Here is a 27,545-nt window from a genome sequence, read left to right as displayed (position 1 = left end):
CAACTGGTCCTCTCTATGGCTCATCTGTACGCCATCCTCCACGTTGCCACACGCTGCCTGCCCCCCAAATCCCAGCACCTAATGCTGCCTGGCCCCCCAAGTCCCAACAGCCACATGCTGCCTCTCCCCAACACCCAACGCTGCCTGCCTCCCAAACCTCAACACCCACATGCCCCCTGCTCCTCCCAGTCTCAACACCCACACCTCACCTGGCCCCCACAAGTCCCAATGCTGTCTTGCTGCGAAACACCCGACGCTGCTTGGCAAATACCAGCAATGGATAGCCAAAGAGAATCTACTGTGAGCCAGGAGCGTTTTGTAGGTCTTTCGATTATATCAATTGAAAACGACCTGTGTAAAGAAATGGACTTTACTGACATCATTGACGAATGTGCTGCCAAAAGAGCTAAACAGCTATAGTAGACTTAAATATAAATTAAAATGTTTAATTATTAATGCAGAATTGTGTTTAAGAATGAATATCAATATAATTAAAATAAAAATTATCCAACTAAATTAAGTTTCTATCAAATTTACCCAATTCACATTTAATATGAAAAATAGCCTTCAATTTGACGCATTTGACGCCTTTTTTCTATTTTGTCTCCAAAGGGGGGCCCTGCAAAATTGTGCTGCCCTGGGCCCCGCAAAACTCTCATCCGTCCCTGCCAAGGAAGGTGTGAGTACATCCAAACTGCACCTTGATGATTGTGTAGTGTTTTGTACTGTGATGGCAGTAGTCATGGTATCCTTCTGAATCTTCCAGATGATCACTCTACTTTTTAAGCTTAACTGGTAGTCAGTATAATAATATATGATCACAACTAGTGAGGAATTTATCCAGTCCTGTTTAAAATTCAGCCCCATTATGTTTCTGAATGCGTGGCACCAAATTCCATCTTTCATAGCTTATAAAACTTTACAGTTCAATAAATTAACGTAATTTGCAATGATCAGTCCAATGTTTGAGATTAGGAGTAACCAGAGCTCCAAGTAGTCTGCAGTTCTCAAAAGTAAACATACATTTAAAATATACACACGCCTTATAAGACTTTTAAAAATGGCTACAATGTGATAAAAGACCCATAACTGGCCAAGGTAAGCTTGGTTCAGGTGGCAGAGCTGTAATAGTGCAGTACAGAAAAAGGTAAAATTAAGGTGGTACACTTCAGTGTGATGTACTGGTTTCAGACTGGGCGGCTGGAGCTGGGGCGCTGAATGTTGCTGGCAACCTGGGCTGCATGGCCATGGTACATCCAGGATCCGGCGACCAGCCCTAGGAATCCGGAGGCTGGACAGCATTGTTACTGCGCCCCAGCCATCCCTGGGGATCTGCTAGCTGGGCAGTGTGGCAACTGCACTTCCAGGCTCAAGTTTCCACCGCACACATCCCACTCCTCTGAGCCCCCTGACATCCCACAAAACTCCTGCTCTAACTCCTGCACTTCCACACCCTTTCCCTGAGCCATCCCACCCCTGCCTTGACTTCTGTACCCTCCACCCTGAGCCCCCCACACCTCCTAGCCCATTGCCCCAAGTCTTGCAGCCTGTACAACCCAAACCCCTGCCCTGACTCCTGCATCACCAGTAGCTTCCCCACATCCATTCCAATCCTGCGATCCATGAGCACCCCCTCACTCCATTCCACACTTTTTTCTTGTGAATACTGTCTTATTGTTACCTCCCCTGCCCCATAGGTAGGCAAGTTGCAATACAGCAGTACTAATAAGAAATGTGCTTCCTCTTGTTCCCCATCTTCTGCGTGTGTGGGGGGAATTAATTGGATTCCAGGTGATTTTATATCTTAGAAAAGAGGAGACTAAGGGGGAATATGATAGAGTTCTATAAAATCATGACTGGTGTGGAAAAAGTGAATGAGGAAAAGTTATTATCTTGTTTCCATAACATAAGAATCTAGGGGTCACCAAATAAAATTAATAGGTAGCAGGTTGAAAACAAACAAAAGGAAGTTTTTCTTCATGCAGTGCACAGTCAACCTGTGGAGCTCCCTGCCAGAGGATGTTGTGAAGATCAGGACTTTAACAGGGTTCAGAAAAGAATTAGATAAAATCATGGAGATTAAGTCCATCAATGGATGTTAGCCAGGATGAATAGAGAAGTGAATTGCTGAAGCCCAGCTGCAAGCTACTCTCCTCCTTGACATAAATGGGGATAAGGCTGGGCTCAGAATGGTCACCAAGACAGCTCCCTAGGAGCTTCAGCCCACAGATTTGCATTGGATTACCATATTTGAAAATATTGATTTATATTGCATCTGAAAATCTTAAACCATAAATTGTAGTTGAATGTTTTTCAAGGCATAATGGAATGGGAAAGAATAGTGTTTGGACTGCAGAATAAATTAACATTACTATAGAAATTAAGCATTCTTGCCATGGAATTTGGTCTCCTTGTGCTATGTAATTGTTATGCCGTGTGTCCCAGGTTGCGATGTGAGCTCCCGGTCACGCTGAATGTTCCCCACAGATTTACACCCACATCATCATCGGGGCGGAGGGGAAGGGGGAGAGAGACCCTGTTGCTCGTGCCTTCCCTTGTATGCTCCCTGACCCCCAGTGCTCTTTCCCTCTACCACCACCCTCTAAGGTCTACCCCGGTCTTGGGGCCTCACTGATTAAGTTTTTGAGTCCACTATTCCTGACCACAGTCCTATGGATCCTCCGAATGACCCAACCCTCCGCCGGCGGAGGGTAAGGGGGACCTGGGCCCTCCCTCACTCCAGATCCCGACTCAGGACCCTAAGGGCAGAGAGGCAGACTCCCTCCCCGGCTGGTGGGGAAGTGCCCCGTAACTCACCAACCCACGGGTAGTTGCAGACTCCTCTACCCTGTCCTGGGCCTCTTCCTTCCCTCCATCATGGCCTCCACACTGCCTCGGCATTCCAGTGGGGCTCTTCCCTTGGCCAGCTCTGTCTCCTCCTTGGTCTGGAGTGCCTTTGTCCAGAGCTCCTTGGCTTGCCCCTCCCTTCTACATGGCGCAGCCCCGTTTTATCCTCCCCGCACCAGGCCACACCGCATCCAACGTCCTCGCCCTGCCCCCCACACACCCCAGGTTCCTGTCTTTCGGCACTGGCCCGTGTCTCCCCTCTGACTCCGGGGGCGACATCAGAGCATGCCTCGCGTGGCCGCCGGGAAGCCGTGCTTTTGCCGGCAAGCACGTCCTCCGGCCGCTGGCGAGTGCAGGGTTTGGGAGGTGCTGCAGCTGCCATGTCCCACACCCCATCACAGTAATACATAGGGAAATGAGAGTAACTAGATCAACTGCTATATATATCTAGTAACTGATATAATAATTAGATGATAATTTTGAGTTATAGAGGAAAACACTGAGTAAAAAAACTAGATTAAAATCCACACCGTACAAAACAGGCTTAGATTTACATGTAAATGTTTAAAGGGAAGACCATATTCTGTACATAAGCAACTTCTTGGCTTTCATGCCATATGTTTTTAATTGATTTTTCTATGAAAATTTAAGTTGTGTATTATTTATCTGGAGATTACAAGGCTTGCTTTAGGTTTAATTGTTCAGTAGCACAGTTGTGTAATGTACTAAGTTATGCGCACCCCTCTGTGAGATACTAAGAACTGTGCATTCTTTTGAACTTTCTGTTTCTGCTTTAATTTAATTTGTGGTATATAGTCAAGGTCTTTAAATGGATAGAAGCTTGAGCTAGTACTTTACTTTAAAAAGATGTTCAAACCTGAATATAATATTCTGATATATTTAAGTGTATAATGTTTGTATTATGAATTTGAATATTTATCCAGTTGCACATTTAAGCTTCTATCTAGAGTAATATTAAATCTGCATTTTTCTTAAATGGAACAGTCTACCAGTCCACACTAGGTGGCAGTACAAATCAGAGAATATTTTCTTAGTTTATTTTACCTTGAAACTTCAACCCAGCACAAAATCAAATTTTCAGATTAAAGTCATTATAAAACAATAGCATGTAACTATATTTTTTATATTTAATCTCTTCAAGACAGTTAATGGAGGTCAGTAGGACAACAGTTATGTAGTTAAAGCATGGGACTTGGAGACAGTAGACCTTAATTCTAGTAATTTTTCTGCCATATATTTTCTCTGTGAGCTGGAGCAAATGACCTAATCTCTGTGTACTTCATTTTCTTTAGTTATTGCATTAATTTATACGCTGCTAAGAACAATAAATTCCCTTAAATAAGAAACTGCTGAGAGAGCTTTGAATGTATTACATAGGTTAGAGTTAATATTCCTTTAGAAATTTTTAGAGTAGACTAATGAACATGTTTAGTATTATAACATTAGAAGATTTATCTGGCATTGCTTGGGTTTTTAACTCAAATTTTGTTTTTCTTCATTTAAATCATTGTTCTGAGGCTGGGGATGAAGAGTTAAATATGCACCATGCCCCAGGGAGAGAGACCAACCCCATTCTTCTCTCGCCACAGTGTGAGGCTAGGTGAGAAGCGCATGTTTATGGCCACTGCAACTACAATGGGCACAGCTGGGGAATGGATGCGTGTCCCCTAGCTGAGACGGACAGATGGACAGGGACACACACACAAACTCTCTCTCTCTTTCTTTCACTCTCTCTCGTAGATAACTGTTCCTTTTTCCACCCTTGCTGGCCCAGTGGGGTTATAGTTGCCCCAATCCCCATCTCTGGCCTCTTACTCCCCCCTCCCCATGGTCATTCTATAGTATAACTGCCTCTTTCCAAACCCTTCCCTTTCCATTTTTTGAGAAATAATCGAATTCCAGGCACATCCCATTGTCCTGGCACAACGAAACTCTGACCTTGCTTTAAGTTATAATAGGATCTCTTCTACAGTAGGGTAATTTCAGAGAAATTTCTACTACTATTTCCCTCAATATTTGATACATTTCTTTGATTAAGTTAATAAGTTCATCTCAGTTGTGTTGTACAGTAAGTTCTATGTTCTATACCACAGCTATATACATTGCGTGTTAGATACTTTGTTTCTAGATGTACCTTATTTCTCACATTTGGCTTGCATTTATTATTCTTTAGTCCTATAGTACACACTTCTACTTTTTATCCAGTCCAAATATTTGGACTGGAAGAATATATTTGGATCAAACATGTTAGAACTGAACTGAAAAACATACCAGAGGATTTGATGCTCAGATAATAAAGTGAAGGAAATGATATCCAAACATAGAGTTCTTCTCAGTGAAAGCATAGCACTTCACAGAAATAAGATAGATCCCCTAACCAGAAAAAAGTAAAATAAGATCTGGATCTGCAAGCTGCTTTATGTAGGCAGGCAGCTTGCCTCCTATGTGCAGCCTTCACTGGGCCTCCTCATGTGTGTTAGGATCCGTCAACATGAAGCAGCTTGTGTGACTGAAGCCAAAATAAACAAAAGGGTAACAAGCAGCGAAAACAGAGGGAAAGGGTGGAGAAAGAGTAGGTGAGAACACAGAGATTATTTAGTTACATGGAATGATGTTTGTTCTGGTGGTGGTTTAGATTTAATTAAACCTATGATTTATAGGCAAGCTTTTATAAACTGGATTTTAAGAAGAGACTTTAAGGAAAAGACTATAATACACAAGATAAGCAGATATTTAGTTTTATATTTTCTGAGGTTGATGCTCATGAGTCATTGATGCATAGGTGATAAATTTCCAAAGTGTTCAGTATACTTTGGAATAGTCTGACAACACAGCTGCATGACATAGTAGGAGTAAAGGGCTCGCTATTTATTGGCTCCAGTTGTTCCTCACCAGCAGAGCTCTGTTTGATGATGGCTCTTCCCCTCCAAAGGTGGCACATGGAGATCCATATTATCTTTTCTTTTCAATATCTACATGAAATCAATGCAAAAGGTAGTGAGAAGCCATGGACTCTGCTGTCAATAGTATGCTGATGACACTCATTTGCCCCCTGAATCCAGAAAGTCCCAGACAGTTACCCCTCTTTGCACCACCTTGGGCTAGTAACAAACTTAGTAATCCCCAGGACAACATTGACATAAGGGTTCTTCACTATGGGGGTTCAGCTTTCACTGTTTCTGCATTCGCTATAGAGCTCAGACTCTCTGGGATTTTTCCCTGTGAGAGTCTTCCTTTATTTATTCTCTCCAGGCTGTCTGTGTGGGAGTTATCCTTCTCCTCCAGGGCCTGCCAGAGGCACCATTTGCCTTTCTGCAGCTCCCTTCTCCAGGCTGAGCTCTCCCAGCTCTTCACAGGCATCCCATGCTCCCTTCCCAACTGGGTCTAATAATTAAACAGGGCCATCTATCCCTGTCACCCGGGATAGTGACTGATCTGTCTTGGGCAAGGCTATGTCCAGAGCCCCTTCAGAGGCCAGCCAGCCTGTGCCAATCTACCTCAACTAATTTTTATTTAGAAACAAATTCACTTTATGAAGTCCACTATAAACTATGATGTTTATTTTACATGCAAGTTGATCAGATACTATGTAATCAGCAGTAACATAAAAACTTGATAGACATGAGAGATTTTTATATTATATTTACATTAATTTATATTATATTTAAATGTTTCTCTTGCCTCTTCCTTTTTAGTTAAGGGAGATTTTCATAACCATGTCAAAAGGTACAAATCAAGCATTTTTAACTTCTGTTCCAAACTCCTAGAACCAACAATACCAAATGGTTTAGGAGCTTGGCAGCATGGATTTCTGATATTCTGTGGTGTGTAGATCTCATAAAACCTTACAGGAAAGAGACAGAATTAGCAGGCAGGTGAAAGAGGCTGGCTGGGAGCGCCCCCTTCGCCCCCTGTCCGCAACTGCTCCAGCCCCAAGCCTGCCACCCACAGGTTCGTTTTATTGAGGGCAAGGGTGGGGGACTGAAATTTCCAACCCCCAAGTAGGGATGCTAGGGGTCCAGTTTTGAACCGGACAGTCCAGTATTTGAGTTTTCTGTTCGGAAAACAAATTGAGAAAATATAAATGTCCTGTATTTTCTAAATAAGATGTAATGTAGGTTATGATGTAATGTCAAGTGTGTCCGGTATTTTTGTTGAAACCATTTGGCAACCCTATCCCCAAGTTCAGATGGGAACATTGCTGGCTGTTCCCCTTTGTCAGCGAGCAAGGAGAAAGTGCATAGTTTGCTGTATTCCTCACTCTAGCTGGGGAGCACAGGGGGTAGATGAGCTGCCCTGGAGAGATGCTTCTCACCTCGCCCCAGGCTACTGTGATGAGAGAGGGCTTGGATAGTCCTCTCTCCCTGGAGCAGTCTACATACTGAACCCTTCATCCCAAGCCCTACTCTAGAACAATGATTTAAATGAAGCATATACATTTTCATTTTATTTTTCAAAAACCAAAACTTAATTAATTAATTCACTAACTAATTAATTAGTTAAGGACACGAACAATGCTGGGTAAATCTTCTAGTCTAGTGTATAATGTATTTTGAGCAGAATGCAGCTTTTCATGGTCAATCACTTTCATATCGTATCTCACCATGAATCAGTTTTTGCATATTTTTCAGACATTGTGACTTCCATTCGGACACTTGACCTACCACAGAAACCACTGTTGTCCCACAGCTTGATAAACAGACGTGCTTTGCAAATGAGACTTAGAGTTCTTTTGAAAGTAGAGCTTAGGCTTCTAAATCACTTGGCTGTTTTTTGAAGACTGTATTCCTAGTCTAGCTATGTGCAATCATATTTTCAGAGAAAGGAAAAAAAAAGATGAAATCATAGCAGAAATTTTACTAGGAAATTTCCAAAGATTGGATTACAAAAATTACATACTGCCCTTTTATTTTGGGCTTCAGATCACACCAGACAAGATACAGAGTCTATATTTGGAAGCTTGGAAAAAAGCTAACTGAAATGAATTTTTTTTAGCAGGCATGAAGTGATTCTATTGGAGATCACAGCTGGTTTAAATTTTGGGTATCAGCAGTATTATTACCTGCCCTGATTAACTCAATTTTATAGTCCTACTTCTATTCCTACATTTTCATATTTCTATCATAAAATTTCACTTCTTGATGCCTAGCTCTTTTTACTGAGAATAAGATAAGAACTTCTGAATCAATTATTTTGGGGGGAGTATTTGGGGTGTATAACAAAAGCAGGGATTATAGAGTAATTTGATATGGTCTATACTAAAGTAAGTGGTTAGTTTCTTTACTGTTTGGTTACCAATACATTATGATTGAATCTCAGAGGGATAGCTGTGTTAGTCTGCAACTTTAAAAATGAGTAGTCCAGGGGCACCTTAGAGACTGACAAAAATATATGTAGTATCATGCTCTTTCGTGGGCAAAACCCACTTCTTTGGATCTGAAAAAGTGGGGTTTGCTCATGAAAGCTCATGATACTACATATATTTTTGTTAGTCTCTAAAGTACCACTGGAGTATTCATTATTATGTTTATGGTTACAAAGAAAGACTTCAAACAAAGCAGTTTCTTTTATGAATGTATTACCCTTCTCAGTAGCTGTGTTGATAGAGAGGCCCTCATCTAGCATATGATCTTTGTCTTTTTTTTTTCCATTTTCTATTGATATAGAATACTGACAGCAAAATTTGTTTTTAACAGATAGATCCTAGCTTTGATGTGACAGATACACAGACGCTTGACCCACCTATCACAGATATCAGTTCCTCCATGCATTTCAGTTCTCTGGTAAGTTTTCCGGGGAGTGTGGTTGGAAGGACAAAACGTAGTTTAAAGAATAGTTTAAGGCAACGTGAGCTTTCTCTAAATTGGTAAAATGTCAGCTGAGTCCAAAAAATAGTCTTAGTATTCAGAGAGTCTTAACTTCTTATCCTCCATGTTCAAATTTTGTTCCACAACTCAGAGTGTTAACCAGAAGATGGTGCAAGAGTGAAGTTTTCACTTTGTGTAAGAGATTTAATTTTTATAGTACTGAAGAGAAGCTCATAATTAATTGCTGAAAATCACATAGTATCATTTCTATGTAAATATTTGTTATGACATATTTGATTTTGCTAACTTAAGTTGCAAATAAATAGACAAGTACTGGCAAACATTGAACACTCCTCTTATTGATAGAGTGCCAATAATGATATGATTTGATTTTTCTCCTTTTATGGTGCCAGCTAGCGCAGTTCATTCTAAGAAGGAATGATAGGATTAGCTCCTTTTTAGTGTTCATTTTCATGTAACAGTGTTGTGTGGGTGGAAAGAAAGGCAATATTTAAATGGTGCTTTCGTAGGAGGATTAAAAATGCACACTCGCTGTTGGATAATAAAGGATGTACTGTTCTAGAATTAAGTTAAAATGAGAAATCCTTTTCTAGGATGAGAATGTTTCCTCCCTTCCTCTGCCTCCCCCCTGAATTATTAGCTCTGAAATTGTTCCACTGAATTTAATTATTAGATGACAGGACTTATAAAGAGTGTGCTGTCTAAGGCAATGGTAGTCACCATAACTAGGTTTCATAGCTAGAGTGGATGGATGATTTTATGGTGAAAGCACAGGACTGTGCAACAGCTGTGTGTTTTGCTCACGGTCTTCTCTCATATTTTGTATGATCACTTGATTCCTCTGTCCCCTCTATAAATTAGTATGTGTTAAGAGTTCTTTAATGTTTTAAAAGTGCTTTAAGATCTTTAGATGAAATATTCTATATAGGTTTAAGAGTTGTTTAACCCTCTTTCCTACCCAGCAAAACCGAAAACCTCACGTAATATTGGACAAGGGCTGTTATAATTCAGATGCTTCGATCTCATTAGCAATTTTGTGTGTTCAGTGTCACTAAGAATACTTAACTCTCCAACCTGTCTGGGGTCAAAATAATCCACTCACATTACTGGGTATAATTGCACAAACATGAGGTAGCTAGTTAAGTGAAAGTTAAAAGTTATAGGTACCAGAGTGAAACTGTAGTGAAAGATAGATAGATAAGCGCATCATAGGTAGGAAACCTGCCAACTAATCAGTGGGACCACTAGTGAGGAGCCCAAGCGGTGGCAGTGGAACTCGGATGGCAGCAAGGTGGTGGCAGCCCAGAAGCCAGGGTGGCAGCAACCTGGGAGCATGGGCAGTGGTGGTGGTAGGGCAGCAACAGCCAGGGCTGCAGGGTGGGGGGTGGGGGGGAGCTGCGACAGCCCAGGAGCCCAACCAGGGCCATATGCTACCTGACAACAGGGTTGGTGCCACAGCAGTCTGATCCGGGCCATATGCCGCCCAGCACCAGGGCTGCAGCCTTGACCACCCAGCTGGCTACTGGTCTGGAGTGGGGCCAGGGCTGGTCTGGTCAGCAGGTGGCCTGGCCAGGGCCAAAGGAGCCAGCGGCAGGGAGGAAAGGCGAGCTGAAGGGCCAGTGACAGGGGACCTTCCCTGGTCCAGGAGATTCCCTCATCTGGGACCACTTGGTGCTGGACCAGGGTGGTCCAACCTATAGCGCATTCATAAATGATCTATTAAAAAAAGGGTAAACAGTGGGTGAGGTGGTAACATTTGTAAATGATACAAAATTACTCAAAATTGTTTAAGTCCAAAATAGACTGTGAATAGTTACAAAGGCTGTGTCCAGACTCAGGGGTTTTTTTCGAAAAAAGTAGTCTTTTTTTCGAAAATACTTTCCCTGCGTCCAGACTCAAGCCGCGTTCTTTCGAAATTAATTCGAAAGAACGCGGCTTTTCTTTCGATGGCGGTAAACCTCAATTTACGAGGAAGAACGCCTTCTTTCGAAAGTTCCTCTTTCGAAAGAAGGCGTTCTTCAATGTAAATAGGGCGTCTTCGAAAGAGAGCATCCAGACTCACTGGATGCTTTCTTTCGAAAAAGCAAGCCGCTTTTTCGAAATTTCTCCGTGCAGTCTAGACGCTCTCTTTTGAAAGAGGCTCTTTCGAAAGATGCTTTCGAAGGAGCCTCTTTCGAAAGAAGCCTGCAGTCTAGACATAGCCAAAGAGATCTTACAAGACTGGATGACTGGACAACAAAATGGCAGAGGAAATTCAATGCCCACAGGTCCAAAGTAATAAACACGGGGAAATTGTAACCCAACTATACATACAAAATGATGAGGTCTAAATTAGCTGTTACCACTCAAGAAAGAGATCTTGGAGGATATGTCCATTAATGGCTATTAATGAGGATGGGCAGGGATGTTGTCCCTAACATCTCTTTGCTGGGAATGGGTCACAGCGGATGGATCACTTGATGATTACCTGTTCAGTTCATTCCTTCTGGGTCATCTGCCATGGCCATGACTGGAAGACCGGATACTGGACTAGATGGACCTTTGGTCTGACACAGTATAACTATTCTTATTTCTTGGACTCATTGCTGATAGTTCTCTGAAAACATCTACTCAGTGTGTAGCAACAATCAAGAAAACTAAGAGAATGTTAGGAACCATTAGGAAAGGGATAATTCAGTAAATATGGTAATGCCACTATAGAAATCCACAGTACACCCACTGCTTGAATACTGTGTGCAGTTCTGGTTGCCTCATCTCAAAAAATATATTAGAATTGGACAAGGTACAGAGAAGGGCAACAAAAATGAGTAGGGATTTGGAACAGCTTCTATATGAAGACAAATTAAAAAGACTGATTGTTCCACTTTGAAAAGAGACAACTAAGGGGGGAAGGGGAAATCTGATAGCAATCTATAAAATCATGGTATGGAGAAAGCGAATAGGGGAGTGTTATTTACCCCTTCCCATAATGTAAGAACCAGGAATCACTCAATGAAATTAGTAAGTAGTAGGTTTAAAACAAACAAAATTAAATACTTCTTCATACAATGCACAGTCAACCTGTGGAACTCATTGGCAGGATGTTGTGAAGACCAAAATATAACTAGGTTCAAAAAGGAATTAGATAACATCATGGAGGATGGGTTCAGCAATGACCATTAGGCAAGATGATCAGAGATGCAACTGGATCTTCTAACTGTCCTAATCCTCTGACTGCCAAAAGTTAGGAGTGGATCACTCAGTGATTGCCTGTTCTGTTCACTCCTTCTGAAGCATCTGGCATTGGCCACTGTTGAAAAGGATACTGGGGTAGGTGAACCATTGGTCTGACCCAGTATTGCTCTCTAATATTATAGTTTGGACAGAGTGGGAGTCACTCAACAGTCAGAAAATTTTCTGGCTACCCTATAATTTTTGAAGTTTGTTGTACCTGAATCTTAATACTGATTGCACAATTCAAGTGCACTAAGTATTGATAACAAAGAATTATATAGAAATCCCCAAAGCATTTCTTTTGATCAGGTTAACTTAATACGTTTTTTTAACTGACATATGACTGATTTATGAAGCATTTGTGTCCAGAATGCATCTTGTGGAGTTGCATACCAAAATGGAGAGTTGAGCTATTCCTGGTAGCATCCCTTTGATTGCTGACAGCATCCCTTCCTCTTTATAGCCTTTTGTCATTTTTATTAAGAGATGTAACAACAAAACTCATCTACATGACTCTGCCAATAATGTACCAAGTGTGATTGAGTGTGATGTACCAAGTGTGAAAGATAATGTAGAATCAAATGAAATAAAAATATTAAGTGAATCAACATGTTCCATAGAATCGCTATGGATAGAAATTCCATGCTCCAATAATAAGAAATTAGCAGTAGGGATATATTACCGACCACCTGACCAGGACAGCGATACTGACATAGAAATGCTGAGGGAGATTAGAGAGGCTACCAAAATAGAGAACTCTATAATAATGGGGGATTTTTATTACCACCATATTGACTGGATACATGTCACCTCAGGAAGAGAAGCAGAGATAAAATTTCTCAATGGCTTAAATGACTGCTTCTTGGAGCAGCTAGTGCAGGAACCCACAAGGGGAGAGGCAATTCTCGATTTAGTCCTGAGTGGAGTGCAGGATCAGGTCCAGGATATAACTGTTACAGGACCGCTTGGGAATAGTGACCATAATATAATAACATTCAACATTCCTGTGGTGGGAAGAACACCTCAGCAGTCCAGCACCCTGGCATTTAATTTCAAAAAGGGGAATTACGCAAAAATGAGGTGGTTAGTTAAACAGAAATTAAAATGCACAGTGACTAGAGCCAAATCCCTGCAAGCTGCATGGAAACTTTTTAAAGACACCATAATAGAGGCCCAACTTAAATGTATACCCCAAATTAAAAAACATAGCAAGAGACCTAAAAAAGAGTCACCGTGGCTTAACCACCATGTAAAAGAAGCAGTGAGGGACAAAAAGGTATCTTTTAAGAAGTGGAAGTCCAATCCTAGTGAGATAAATAGAAAGGAACATAAACACTGTCAAATCAAGTGTAAACATGTAATAAGAAAAGCAAAAAAAGATTTTGAGGAACAGCTAGCCAAAAACTCAAAAAGAAATAACAAAATGTTTAAGTACATTAGAAGTACATTAGCCTGCTAAAAAGCCTGTGGGTCCCCTAGATGATCGAGCTATAAAAGGAGCAATCAAGGACGATAAAGACATTGCGGAGAAACTAAATGATTTCTTTGCTTTAGTCTTCACGGCTGAGGACGTTGGGGAGATTCCCGAATCTGCACCGTCCTTTGTGGGTGATGAATCTGAGGAACTGTCCCGGATTGAAGTGTCATTAGAGGAGGTTTTGGAACAAATAGAAAAACTTAATGTTAACAAATCTCCGGGACCGGATGGCATTCATCCAAGGGTTCTAAAAGAACTCAAATGGGAAATTGCTGAGCTATTATCTGTGGTTTGTAACCTATCCTTTAAATCGGCTTCCGTACCTAATGACTGGAAGGTAGCCAACGTGACACCAATATTTAAAAAGGGCTGTAGAGGCGATCCTGGCAATTACAGACCGGTAAGTCTAACTTCAGTGCCGGGCAAATTAGTCGAAACAATAGTAAAGAATAAAATTGTGAAGCATGTAGAAGAACATAATTTGTTGGGAAAAAATCAACATGGTTTCTGTAAAGGGAAATCCTGTCTTACTAATCTGTTAGAGTTCTTTGAAGGGGTTAACAAACATGCGGACAAGGGGGATCCAGTAGATATAGTATACTTGGATTTTCAGAAAGCCTTTGACAAGGTCCCTCACCAAAGGCTCTTGTGTAAATTACATGGCCATGGGATAAGACGGAATGTCCTTTCTTGGATTGAGAACTGGTTAAAAGACAGGAAACAAAGGGTAGGAATAAATGGTAAATTTTCAGAATGGAGAGGGGTAACTAGTGGTGTACCCCAAGGGTGAGTCCTGGGACAAATCCTTTTCAACTTATGCATAAATGATCTGGAGAAAGGGGTAAGCAGTGAGGTAGTAAAGTTTGCAGATGATACCAAACTGTTTAGGATAGTCAAGACAGAAGCAGACTGTAAGGGACTCCAAGAAGATCTCACCAAACTGAGTGATTGGGCAACAAAATGGCAAATGAAATTTAACGTGGATAAGTGTAAAGTAATGCACATCGGGAAAAATAACCCCAACTATATGTACAGTATGATGAGGGCTAATTTGGCTACGACAAATCAGGAAAGAGATCTTGGAGTTATCGTGGACAGTTCTCTGAAAACTTCCACACAGAGTGCAGCGGCGGTCAAAAAGGCAAATAGGATGCTAGGAATTATTAGGAAAGGGATAGAAAATAAGACCCAGAATGTCTTACTGCCCCTGCATAATTATGGTACGCCCACGTCTTGAATACTGTGTACAGATGTGGTCTCCTCACCTCAAAAAAGATATTTTGGCCTTGGAAGGGTTCAGAAAAGGGCAACTAAAATGATTAGGGGTTTGGAACGGGTCCCATATGAGGAGAGGTTAAAGCAACTGGGACTTTTCAGTTTAGAAAAGAGGAGACTGAGGGGGGATATGATAGAGGTCTATAAAATCATGAGTGGTGTGGAGAGGGCCAATAAAGAAAAGTTATTTATTAGTTCCCATAATAGAAGAACTAGAGGACACCAAATGAAATTAATGGGTAGCAGGTTTAAAACTAATAAAAGAAAGTTCTTCACACAGCGTGTTGTCAACCTGTGGAACTCCTTGCCAGAGGAGGCTGTGAAGGCTAGGACTATAATAGAGTTTAAAGAGAAGCTGGATAAATTCATGGAGGTTAGGTCCATAAAAGGCTATTAGCCAGGGGATAGAAATGGTGTCCCTGGCCTCTGTTTGTCAGAGGCTGGAGAGGGATGGCAGGAGACAAATTGCTTGATCATTGTCTTCGGTCCACCCTCTCTGGGGCACCAGGTGCTGGCCACTGTCGGTAGACAGGATACTGGGCTAGATGGACCTTTGGTCTGACCCAGTACGGCCGTTCTTATGTTCTTATGTTATGTAGTTTCTTGGTAATATTATCAATCTGCCACTCAGCCGTGACTTTCACCACACCCTACTTCTGCGTTATAGCGTGTGCTTTTCCCTTTTTCCCTATCTCTGAATTTCAAAATTATTGTTCCATGCACCTTCTTTCCCCACCTCAAATCCAGATCACAAATCTATACCCTCCACTTCCCCCTCACCTATAATGATATTTGCCCCACCTACTGATTATCTCCCCCTCACCTACTCAGACCTCTGATGCCATCATTCCTAATCTCACACCCTACCCTTCTCTGTCTCTGGGATACCTCCTCTATATCTTAAAAATAAAACAAAATGCTCCCTCCAGCACCTGGCTTCCAAATAGCTTGCTCTCTCCATCTGACACTTCCTTTACAGCTTTCCTGCCTTGCAGAGGCCTCTCCTCTTGCAGCTCAAGCCCAGGATCAGTGCATGGCAGGTAAAGGGGTTTGGACTTCTCCTCTCCCTTTCTTCCTAATTCCAACCCATCCCCCTTATCAGTCCTTCTGAACAAACCAGCAACTGTCATGTCTCCTCTCCCTCTTCAGGCTTCTGTCCTCTGCCACCTACCAAAGTCCTCCCCATGAGCCTTCCTCTCTGATTTTGATTCCTGACTCATTGTCTTTTTCTCCTCTCACATGTCCTCAGTGACTTTACCTTCTGTGTTGATGACCCATTCAACCTTTTAGTTTGCAAGTTCCCTTACGTTCACCTCGTCATTTGACATGCATCTCTGGTTCAATTTTCCCATTCAACAGAACTGCCGTATCCGTCAGCCTTTCAGTCCATTCGCATTGCACTTCTTACCTGCTTTCAACCTTCTCTCTTTCTTCCAACACTCTGGTCATCTGAAGAAGTGGGCTGTGCCCACAAAAGCTCATGATACCGTCTACATGTTTTGTTAGTCTATAAAGTGCTACCAGACCATTTGTTGTTTTTTAAGTTTTTCAACTGATACAATTCATTCTCTCCATGCTTCACTCTCCTTCATCCTTGACTCTTTAACCACAGTCTCCCTTCACAGGCTCCAGCCTGCCTACCATTTGCCTGGCTTACTCCCATCTGCTTTCTCCTTTCCTTGTGGAGTGTTTATAGTGGAAATTCTGTGATCAAGCTGGATTCCTCCATTACAAATTAATTCTCTACTCACAGTTCTGCTATCTTCCTAGTTGAACAGCTCTACTCCAGTGTAATTGTATTCCTCATTCCACATTTTCAATCCAAGCTATCTTTTTGCCACTTTTGAATCATTTCCCAAACCCTCCACTTCTTTCTTTTTCACAGGATCTTACTGATTTTTCTTCTAAGAGACAATTTGACAAAATATGTGACCTTCCATTTTCTCTATCTCCTCATACAACTCTTTCCTACTTCTCTACTGTCACTCCACCTCATCCCAACACTAGGGATGCTAAGTATCAGGTAATTGACTAATCAAATAGTCTATGCATTTTACTGTTGTTACAGTTCAAAGACAAAAGCAGTGCGTGGAGCCCAGGGTCAGCTGGGGACTCCCCCGCTGACCCCAGGCTCCACACAGTACTATTGCTTTGAAACACCGTAGCGGCATTTTAAAGTGGCAGCACAGCACAGAGCCCAGGGTCAGCTGGGGAGTTCCCAGGTGATCCTGTGCTCCATGCTGCGCTGATGCTTTGAAATGCTGTGTGCAGCCTGATGCTGGGGTCCCCGCAACATTTCAAAGTGACAGATCCGTGTGGAGCCTGGGGTCTGGCTCAGGCTTCAGGCGGTGCTGCCGCTTTGAAGTACCCGTCTTCTTCCTTCCCTCCCCCCTTGCTGCCTTCTGTCAGCATTTGCTTATGAGATAGTTGACTAGTCCTTCACATCCCTACCCAACACTTGATCTCACTTGTGCCCAATCTCATTCATTAATGCGAGGTCAACTCCTGCTTCTAACCAGCCCATGATACTAGCCTCTGTTTCCCACTTATTCATTCTTCATAAACATTCATACTTTCTTTTTATGATGCCTCTCACATTTTGAGCAGTTCTACAAAGAACCCTTGTTATTCCAAAGCCATCCTTGAAATTCTCCTTTGCTGTGATGCCTCCAAGCAACTTGACAATGGTCAGACTCCTGGTGTGTTGAGACTACTGCCTATTATGTTGATCTCCACTATCTCATTGTTCACTTATGTTTCCCCATCCCTGTATCCACCTATTGTTTCCTTTCTTATCCGTAGATTGTACTCTCTGAGGAAGAATTTTTTTTGTTCTGTTTGTACAGTATTTAGCAAAGTAGTCCATGACTAGGGCTCCTTGGTGCCATGGTAATATTAATAACAAACTTTTAAGGTGAAGACTGGGTATTCCCACATCTACCTTGTGGATTTGTGAGGTCTACTGGAGGGCAAAACTTGTGAATACAGACTCCTAAGATCTTTAGGAAAGGAGCTTATCTTCTCTAGACCTTGAGTGCATTAACCCCTTGAAAAATCCTTATAAACTGTAGGTTTTAATTTTGGGGAGTTCTCACAAACCCATCCCCCCTGTGAGCCTTCTCCATTGCTGCTTTGAGGGCCTTTTATATCCCTTGCCTTAAGACTCCAATATAGGGATCTTGTAAGCTATAGCACACCAACCTCCCAGGAAAAATGTTTGTCTATTTGGGGGTGGGTATTGCTACGAAGGGTCAAAAATGTTAATTTTTAAAACTTTGAACACCTATTTTTGGTATTATATCTTATGAATCCCTTGTCCAATTCACTTTAAACTTAGTAGAAAAATTCTACATTGAACCAACATCTATCAGATCATCTTTGACAGTGGTATGACTTTTTTGTGTATTTCAGATAAAGGAACAGAATTAGGCTTCTAATGAGAGGTCTCATTAACCTTAATATGGAGTGTCTTTCTTCCTTTTAATTATGAAAGCATTGGGAATTAATGAATTATATATTGAAATAGTTCTGGGGCGCTGTAGACCGATATTTCTTAAACTGTGTTCCGTGGCACACCTCCGACTGAGTTCAAAATGGCCACCCTTAAAGGAGCAAGCAACCTTAGTTATTTATTTATTTGCTCAATAACTTTTCCATGGCGCTTTTTTTTTTTTTTCCAACAAAAAATCCTTGGTGTTTCTCATTAAAAAAAAATTGTTTGGTGTTCCTCTGTCTTAAAAAGTTTAAGAAACACTGCTATAGACTATTGATTGTTAGATTTTTATGTTTCAGTAAAATGAGGAAGAAAAGCAATCCCTAGATGTGGCTGTGTGTTAATTTTTCTTTGTTTTGTTTTTGTTCATACAATAATAATAGGACAACTAGAATTTGCATCATTGTTAGCTAGAAAAGGCTGCACTTCTGAATATTTCTCCCTGCAGTCCTATTCTAGCCAATAAATACTATAGTTGTCTTCAACGTGTAGGAGGAAGTACAAAGGAACATTTGGGGGACATAGCAGGGCCCGGGTCAAACCCACAGCTCTAGTCCCAGTTCTAGGGGGAAAGAGTTCACTTGTGAAAACAAAGAGAATATTTAAGTAAATGTTGTGGCAACAAGGTATCCTAGTTACTAGACAACATTGCAAAATCAGCTCAGAGTCACTTCTCAACTACTTATATGAGCAGAGAACTGGGAAAACCTCCTTGAATGAACACAATTTATGAAGTTGTAAAAGTTAAAAACTAAATTTTGTCCCATCTTCAGAAGAGGGATATAAAATCCCATTTAATTGGTTAACTGGTTAAGCATCTTATTTAAAGCCGTATGGAGAGGATTGCTCCAGCCTGGCTGAAGAGGCTACTTCTCCGAGTTCCCCACCACCCTTCCGCCACAGGCGGGGAGCTGCTCCAACTCCCACCAGTTAATTTTAACTGGTATGCTTCACATGTTAAGGGTTAGGCTTACCAGTTAAACATTCACATCTCTACTTCAGAATCAATTTGAAAAAAGTAATTCAACTATTGTGCCCCTCAGATAATCCCAGTAACTTGTAATTAATATGCTAAATTTACAATGAGTAGTACGCATTGCTCATTAAAAACATACTGCTCTTTAGGTTAATAATGTTCTTCATTGGCAAGATATAGATTCACAGATTACAGTTCTTCAATGTGTGTGAGAATCTCAGATTGTTTAGGAACTTCAGGGGGTAGCTGAGTTAGCCTGTTACAGGAAAAAAAAACAAAAATCAAATGGTCTGGTAGCACTTTATAGACTAACAAAACATATAGATGGTATCATGAGCTTTCTTAGGCACAGCCCACTCTGTGCCCACAAAAGCTCATGATACCATCTACATGTTTTGTTAGTCTTTAAAGTGCTACCAGAACATTTGTTGGTTTTTTCAGATTGTTTAGTTTATTTTTATAATAAAGGTGATACAGGCAGTCCCTGGGTTACGTACAAGATAGGGACTGTAGGTTTGTTCTTAAGTTGAATTTGTATGTAAGTCGGAACTGGTACATATTGTAGGGGGAAACTCTAGCCAAACATTTCTCCAGAGCTCAGTTTTATTCTTCCACACCTCACTTCCCTCAGTCCTTTATTCTCAAGCTGAGGTGTCTGCTGAGAAAAGCCGCTCCGCGTCTCCCTGGTCTGCTGGGGGGGAGGGATGCTAGCTTCGTGTCTCCCTGGTCTGCTGGGGGGAAGCAGCTAGTGCGGGGTTGCCTCACCCCGTTTGTAAGTAGGGATCCGATGTAAGTCGGATCCATGTTACCCGGGGACTGCCTGTACTTGATTAAGGTGGCTTTCTCGCTTCTATGTTGTTGAAGCCCCATTCAGTATAATACTTGCCTTTTCTCTCTCCCATCCCTACTGTACTATAGACAGCTTAATATTGTCTTTGTGTTCCTGAGTTACCAAAAAGTAAAAAAAGGACTGGAAAGGACATTTTCTCCCTATAGGACTGGGGTTTTGTTTCTGCCCCACCCTTTGATTTTTGCTTTTATGTTGGGGATGTATTTTTTCAATTAAGTGTGTATACTAATGCACTGTTAACCTGAGGTCTCATAATAAACCCTGAGGTAAAAGAGCAAGTTGATGTCTCACTAGCTGTTCTGACAGCAGCAGGAAATTACTGTGAAGGCTTTTTAATGTTCCATCTGTTGACCTTGCTCATGTAAACAGGATTTGAAGGAAGCAGAGCAGTGTGAAGTCTGAACGAGCAATGCTGCCTGCAATACTCGTTTGCTGCCCTTATCAAAAGCATGATGATTTTGTTAATTGTATACAATATTGACTCTGCAGTTAAGACTGCTAAATATTTAAGGGGGCATAAGAATTCTTTCTTTTTGCGGGAGATGAGTAGATTAATTTGAAGATTTTCAAAGTGTTTTTAAGTGATCAAACTTTTTTTTGATACAGTGTAACATTTTAAAGAAGGGATTAGAATTCAGAAATGCTCAGAAATTATTCAGAAAGGTGAAACATTGCTAACTGCCCCATGCCTCTTTAGTAGTTAGTGTTTGGATTACTGGATGCTAAAAGTTTAAAAAAAAAAGTTGTATTTATTTTCATAGACATTAATACAGACTCCCCTTCTTCTCCCACAACCCCTCCCAAGAAAGGTGCTTATCCAGAATGGTAGCAGTTTTTCTGACCCACAATTGAAACTTCATTCTGGCATGTAGCTACTACCAGTATAGATGAAGACAAGAGTTGTCGTCCTATGCCAAGTAGACAAATAATAGCCAGTGCAGAAGCAAGATTTTGCACCATTTTCTCTTCCCAATGTGCAAGCCATCTTCCCCAGCTCTATGCCTACCTCAGTGGAGGAAGTTGCCTTTGATACTTCTCTGTCTGGGGCTCCATCTTCCCCCCCCCCCCCTTGCTTAATGTAGCACCAAAGTTTCATGGAACAGAGGAGGGCAAAGAAAATTTTCTCCAAGAAAAAGTGAAGGAAACAGTTACCTTCCTGTACCTTTCCCTACAGTTTTGGATCGGAGTCTGTGCTGTTCATTGTCTGTTCATGGGCTGAACAATGCACTAAATTAATGTGCTCTTAAACTTCCCTTGGTCAGTGTATGCTACAATACTGTCTTTTCTTGGCCTCTCTTACACATTTCCTGGGCACAAACTCTCTCTGATACCTCTTCAAAATAAAAGAAGAGAGGGATTCTTCAGCTCAGTTGCTTTAGGCCTCAACACCAATGCTATCCACCTAGCCTTCACAGTAGGTTTTAGGCACTGTCAGGCTGTCCCCACTCGCGGCTTCTTGCGCAAGAACATCTTGCGCAAGGGTTCTTGTGCAAGAAGTCTTGCGCAAGAAAATGTCCACACTGCCATGTGTGTGCTGTGCTTTTGTGCAAGAGCTCCCATGGCAGTGTGGACGCTCTCTTGTGCAAGAAAGCTCCGACGGCCATTTTAGCCATAGGGCTTTCTTTTGCAAGAAATCCCTGCCAAGCGTCCACACTGCCCTTTTGCGCAAGAGCTCCTGAGCAAGAGAGCTTACACCTGTTTAAAAAAGAGTGTAGCTCTTGCGCAAGAAGACCTCTCTTACCACGCCGTACAGTAAATTTCCTTGCGCAAGAGCGGGCGGGCAGTGTATACGTTCTGTGGATTCTTACGGAAGAACGGCTATAATTGCTCAAGAAGCTGCGAGTGTAGACATAGCCTCAGTGTTCCCTCTCAGGTGGAAGGCAGCAGAGCTTCACAGGTGATTAATCAGCCCCACCCAGTCAGAGGCCCAGTGATCCATTCATGGAGCTGACTGACGGGGTGGGGCTGATTAATTACCTGTGAAGCTGTGCTGCCCTGCTGTTTAGAGGGAACACCGCGCACTGTCCCTTGCTTTTGGCCTCTAGGCATACCAGGTGCAAACCTCATGTCTAACCTCTACTCTTAGCAATGGACACGCAGCCAAAGCAGGGACCTCTGAATAGTCACCGCTTGTCTACATGGAAATATAGTGTGCAGCAAACCAGGTGGTGAATGTGCTGTAGCCTGCCACGTACTAAGTCACTGTGTGGTTACCACTACCACGTGCTAGCTGTACTGTTAAAACAGCAGGTCAAAGATCATGACAGAATTTGAGTGTATGGTAGCAGAGTCCACAGTGAGTTACTGTGGGGCAGGGTAGAGCACTGCAGATTTATATCTCAGTTTTTCACAGTTGGTCCCTAACTGGCCATGTAAACAAGTTATCAGAAAACTTTTTTAGAGTTTTGACTGAGCTTTCTTTGCCTGTGCTAATTTGCTATTTGCTCCACTTCTCTCCCTCTTATATACCCCTTCGTCACCACAGCTTCACTCTGCGCCTATGCCTCTTTACCAGCTTCTTCCTTGCCCTGTCCACCTTCCCCCTGTCCTTTCCTGTTTTGTTTCCATTTAGCCCATTAATGAACTGACTTTGTTTGCCGTCATCAGGTTTTTCACTTGGCTTGTGTTACACCTTTTCCCCACCCTGTCTATCTTATCAATTTTGATTGCAGGTTCTTTGAAACAGGGCTGGAAATGAGGCCTATTCTTGGTTGGCAGTACCATAATAATCTTGATTAATAATTTAATTCTTAATATTGTGTTTCATGTTGTAAAACTAACTGGTGATTTTTAGTAGTTGTGTAGGTGACTGAGAGCTGACAAAATTCATATTTTTTTAATGTAGCAGCAAAAGTGTTAAGTGAAATGGTTAAAGAAAGTTTATCATGTCAGTCTATTATTTTTTGTAGTTCCTAGCAGATCATCACATTTCTGGGAACTGGAGGTGAAGTTCCAGGTATTATTTCTGTCTCAGAACTTCCTGAGATACTGTACTTGTAAGCTGCCATAGTATTTTTTTCCCCTGGGCTGGGAATCTAAGCTGTTTATCCAAGTTCACACAGCTGATTCTGAGGCATGTAGAAAATGTCCCACAGCTACCAACCCACACATCCAATAACAACTGGTTCCTTCCTCTTCCTGTGGAAGAGTAACATTCTCTGAGAAGAACTGTACCCTGAGGAATGCAAAAATCAGCAGCTAGTCTTTCACACAGGAAATTACTATTAAAGCACTTCCAGAAAAGCCCTTCTTTTATTTGGACTGTCAGCTGGTAATGATCTTTCTACTGGCCTAGAATATAATTTATACTGATCTAAATGCCATTTGTGAATCTGTTAGTTCAATGAAAAATAATGAAGCTAATGTTCACCAACTCTGTAAATCTATAATACCACTCTAGTTTTGAATATAGTGGCACAAATGAATTTTGTTGAATATTTTATTAGTTAATTTAACTGAACTTAAAAATTATGAAAAATATTTGGTGGTATTGTGTGTGTGTGTCTGAAGTTGTATGCTAAAACTGGCACAAATTGACACAAACCTAAAGAACAAGACATGCGATGCTGAAACATTGCCCTTGAATTACCCTGTTATACCTAACCAATGTATGGGTCTGATTAGTAGTACAGGATGCTGACAATCATGTGTGCGGTGAAATCTGAATGTGAACTGAAATGCTAAATTAGTAAATAAAAATATTTAATATGCAAAATGAGTTTTAAAATAGTGATTTATTAGTGTGTTTCTTTTTATAACATATAAAATCTGTTCCTCGTTTGCTTACCTGACAGGTCTCAAATCAAAGCTGTAGAATTCTGTTTATCTTGTTACTGTCCACATTGTTAACATCTAGTTCAGTCAAGGGATGCAGCTACCTGCTCCATTTTAAATGATGGAAGTGACTTATGTCCAAGTGATCTGATTGAGCTAGAGCATATGTATGTTTGTTTTTTGTAAGGAAGATCTCCAATCTTGTCTTAGATTTCAAGTGACAGAGAATTCCTTGTTATGCTTTTGTTATCTGTTACTATCAGAAAACTTCTCTTCAAGGTTTTTATTAATCTTAGCCATATCAACTTTTTTAACCTTTTTTCAATAAATTAAACAGTGTTTTAAGACACACACTATAAGTTTTCCAGTCCTTGAATCATTATTATAGCTCTTTTTTGTGAATTTCTTCCAGTTTTTCCACAACCTTTTTGAAGTGGGGATACCAGAACAGGACAAAGTAATCAAGCAATAGTCTTACCAATGCAGTAACACATAGATAATAACAACACCCTCCTCTTACTTTATATTCCCCTATTTATTATATAAGCAATGTTTGCATTTGCGCACTCAACTATTATATCACACTGCAAGCTTTTATTTAGTTGGTTATATACCATAATACCTTAGTTCTTTTTAGTGACACTGTTTTCCAAGATAATCCCCCTTCCAGTGTCCCCTTTAATCTTTTCCATGCATATGCAGATTTTTTCCATCTGTGTGTGGAATAAATTTTTATGTGCACCAAGACATGTACGAATTAGTACTACCAATAAAAACAAAAAAACTTAGCTGTGGGCATTCTTCTAATCAGCTGGGCAGCATCTGAATCTCTCCTGAGCTGCCACATAAGCACCCAGGGAATACTGACCCCACATAGCTATGTAAAAACAAAACATTTTTCATGATGTCATTGTAGCATTTGAGTGATTTTTTTTTTTTTTTTTTTTTTTTAAGTAAACCTCTGATGCCATGGACTACATGTATGACCATTAAAAATGATAGCTCAATTAAATATTTAAATTAGTTCTTTTGTCCTATTGTAAATATAGTCAGCATTCAACAAATGAAAAATAGTAATTAATGGGAGAGGTGTAATATTCCTGTTTATACATGTCTTTCTTTTACCACCGTTGATTTTAATGTTTCTCTTAGTTATTTCTCTAGTACGTGGTGTGCAGTACAGGCAGTCCCCGACTTACGCAGATCCGACTTACGTCGGATCCGCACTTACGAACGGAGCTTTCTCGCCCCGGAAGTCGGGGCGAGAAAGCCCCGTTCGTAAGCTGCTCCGGTGCCCCTGGTCTGCTGGAGACCGTCTCCAGCAGACCAGGGGCACCGGGCGGGTTCCCGCGCTTCTGAGGCTTTGCCAGAGCAAAGCCTCAGAAGCGCGGGAACCGCTGCTGCTGCCCCTTGAGACCCGGTGCCTGTGGTCTGCTGGGGACGGTCCCCAGCAGACCACAGGCACCCGGACTGAAGCCGCAGCCGCGGGGGGTCCCGCGCCTCTGAGGCTTTGCCAGAGCAAAGCCTCAGAGGCGCGGAGAACCACCGCTGCTACCGCTCCAGTCTGGGTGCCTGTGGTCTGCTGGGGACGATCACCAGCAGACCACAGGCACCCGGACTGGAGCGGCAGCCGCGGGGGGGTCCCGCACCTCTGAGGCTTTGCCAGAGCAAAGCCTCAGAGGCGCGGGGAACCGCCGCTGCTGCCGCTTTGACTGAAGCGGCAGCAGCGGCGGTTCCCTGCGGCTGCCGCTCCAGTCCGGGTGCCTGTGGTCTGCTGGGGACCGTCCCCAGCAGACCACAGGCACCCAGACTGAAGCCGCAGCCGTGGTGGGGTCCCTCGCCTCTGAGGCTTTGCGAGAGCAAAGCCTCAGAGGCGCGGCACCCCGCTGCCGCTGCGGCTCTGCTCCTCGTGTCCCTGGTCTGCTGGGGCGGGGGGCGCAGCTAGTGTGCTCCCCCCCCCAGCAGACCAGGCTTTTGTTTTGGACTCTGGGGCAGAGCAGCTGGGGCGCTGCCGATTTGTCCTGCAGCGCCCGTGGGCACTACTGGACTAACCCGGCAGCACCCCAGCTGCTCTGCCCCAGGTCCTGATTCAGCCGCTGCTGGTCAGTTTCAGCAGCGGCTGAATCAGGACGTCTGGGGCAGAGCAGATGGGGTGCTGCTGGGTTGGTCCAGTAGCACCCCAGCTGCTCTGCCCCAGGCGTCCCCAAGTCAGCTTCTGCTGAAACTGACCAGCGCTGACTACAGGAAGCCCCAGGCAGAGTTGCTCTGCCCCGGGCTTCCTGGAATCAGCTGCTGATCAGTTTCAGCAGCAGCTGACTTGGGGACGCCTGGGGTTCTTAAGTTGATTCTGTATGTAAGTCAGAACTGGCGGTCAGTTTCAGCAGTGTCTGAATCTGGACGCCAGTTCCGACTTACATACAGATTCAACTTAAGAACAAACCTACAGTCCCTATCTTGTACGTAACCCGGGGACTGCCTGTATACTATTCATATAATTACTTTAATAAAGCAATTAAGTATTGCTGGCATTTTTAATTGTCTTGATTTACTCATCTCACATTGAGCTTTGAAATATCCTTTAAATATCACCAAGGCCCTAATCCTGCATTCTAATCAGCACAGACAGAGTTTTGTGTCTTTGCAGAGACCATCCATTTTTATGGGACTGCTACATGGGTGTGTGTATGCATACTCACAGAAATGCATACTCACAGAAATGACAGGATCTGGTAATATTTGTGCTAACAATATCTTGTGTGTGACAAAGCTATGCATTTAATCTGATCTTTTAGATGGTCAATGTGTATATAGAGGTGAAATACTTGGGGCTGAAAATAAGCATGTAGCTTCTTATCTTTCCTGCTGCTGCTGCTTCTGCTTCTTTTTTCATAAATTAAAAAACAATGCACTCCAAGATGTGTTTTTCTTGTGACTAATATGCTTGCACTTCCAAGAGTCTCAGATGAAAACTATATTGCATTTCTAAAAATATGGATGAACATAATCTTATTTTACAGATGACAAAATTGAGGTAGAGAAACTGCTACTTGTTCAGGGGTAAAAAGCAAAGAGACCTAATCTCTCACTTGTGGAAATCTGTGGAAAAGTTCTCATTAGGAATAGAATCCATGTTTCAGGACTGCAGCTGTCCTGTTCCAACTATCAGACCACAGTTTTATAGATCAAATCTCCAGTTGTTTATATTGTATAGCAATAAACACTTGGACTGTCTGTCCTAATTTTGGTATATACCTGAATTTGGGCTTCAGCTGCACATTAAAAGGAAGTTCATTTAAACTGAAAAGGTATGATTTATGTTAGATCTGAAATTTTGTGTCAGGGCTTTGACATGGCATTTGTAGAGGGATACACCCGTATGTGTGGACCTAGCTAATAAAAGTTGACTTTGAATAATATAAGTCTTGACAGTTCCTAACTGGAGGTCACTGGAGTGAATATAACATTGCATGTCACTGTGTTTGGAGCAACAGAAAAGTGAGCAAGGGTTGAGCAAAGCTTTTGAAAAAATCTTAAACAAGAAATGATCTGGTAGACTTTATAGACTAACAAAACATGTAGGCTGTGTCTACACTGGCACCTTTTTCCGGAAATGCTTAAAATGGAACAGTTTTCCGTTATAAGAATTTCCAGAAAAAGAGCATCCACATTGGCAGGATGCTTTTCCGGAAAAGCGTCCGTGGCCAATGTAGAAGCGCTTTTCCGGAAAAAAGCCCCGATCATAATTTTTGCGATCGGGGCTTTTTTGCGGAAAAGACTACTGTGGTGTCTAC

At 42.0% G+C, this 27,545-nt stretch overlaps 1 protein-coding gene across 10 annotated transcripts in view; it reads left to right on the top strand.

Moving 5' to 3' along the window:
• The window catches only part of POC1B (POC1 centriolar protein B), a 105,365-nt gene that overhangs the window by 40,382 nt on the left and 37,438 nt on the right, over positions 1–27,545 (top strand). For 8 of the 10 annotated variants that reach the window (XR_016350194.1, XM_075932946.2, XM_075932910.2 and 5 more), the window contains one exon: positions 8,565–8,651. Coding sequence is in view for 8 of the 10 variants with exons in the window: in XM_075932946.2 (XP_075789061.2) it covers positions 8,565–8,651 (87 nt within the window). In the remaining 2 variants the exon portion in view is untranslated. Of the gene's footprint in view, positions 1–612; positions 680–8,564; positions 8,652–27,545 lie in introns of those variants that run through there. The other 2 variants (XR_016350196.1, XM_075932964.2) reach the window with 2 other exon arrangements.

The sequence above is a fragment of the Pelodiscus sinensis genome, chromosome 1, assembly GCF_052426305.1.
Source record: "Pelodiscus sinensis isolate ZL-2025 chromosome 1, ASM5242630v1, whole genome shotgun sequence".
Classification (NCBI taxonomy): Eukaryota; Metazoa; Chordata; order Testudines; family Trionychidae; genus Pelodiscus; species Pelodiscus sinensis.
The sequence above is the reverse complement of the archived record's forward strand: the minus strand, read 5'-3'. Positions and strand labels throughout refer to the sequence as shown.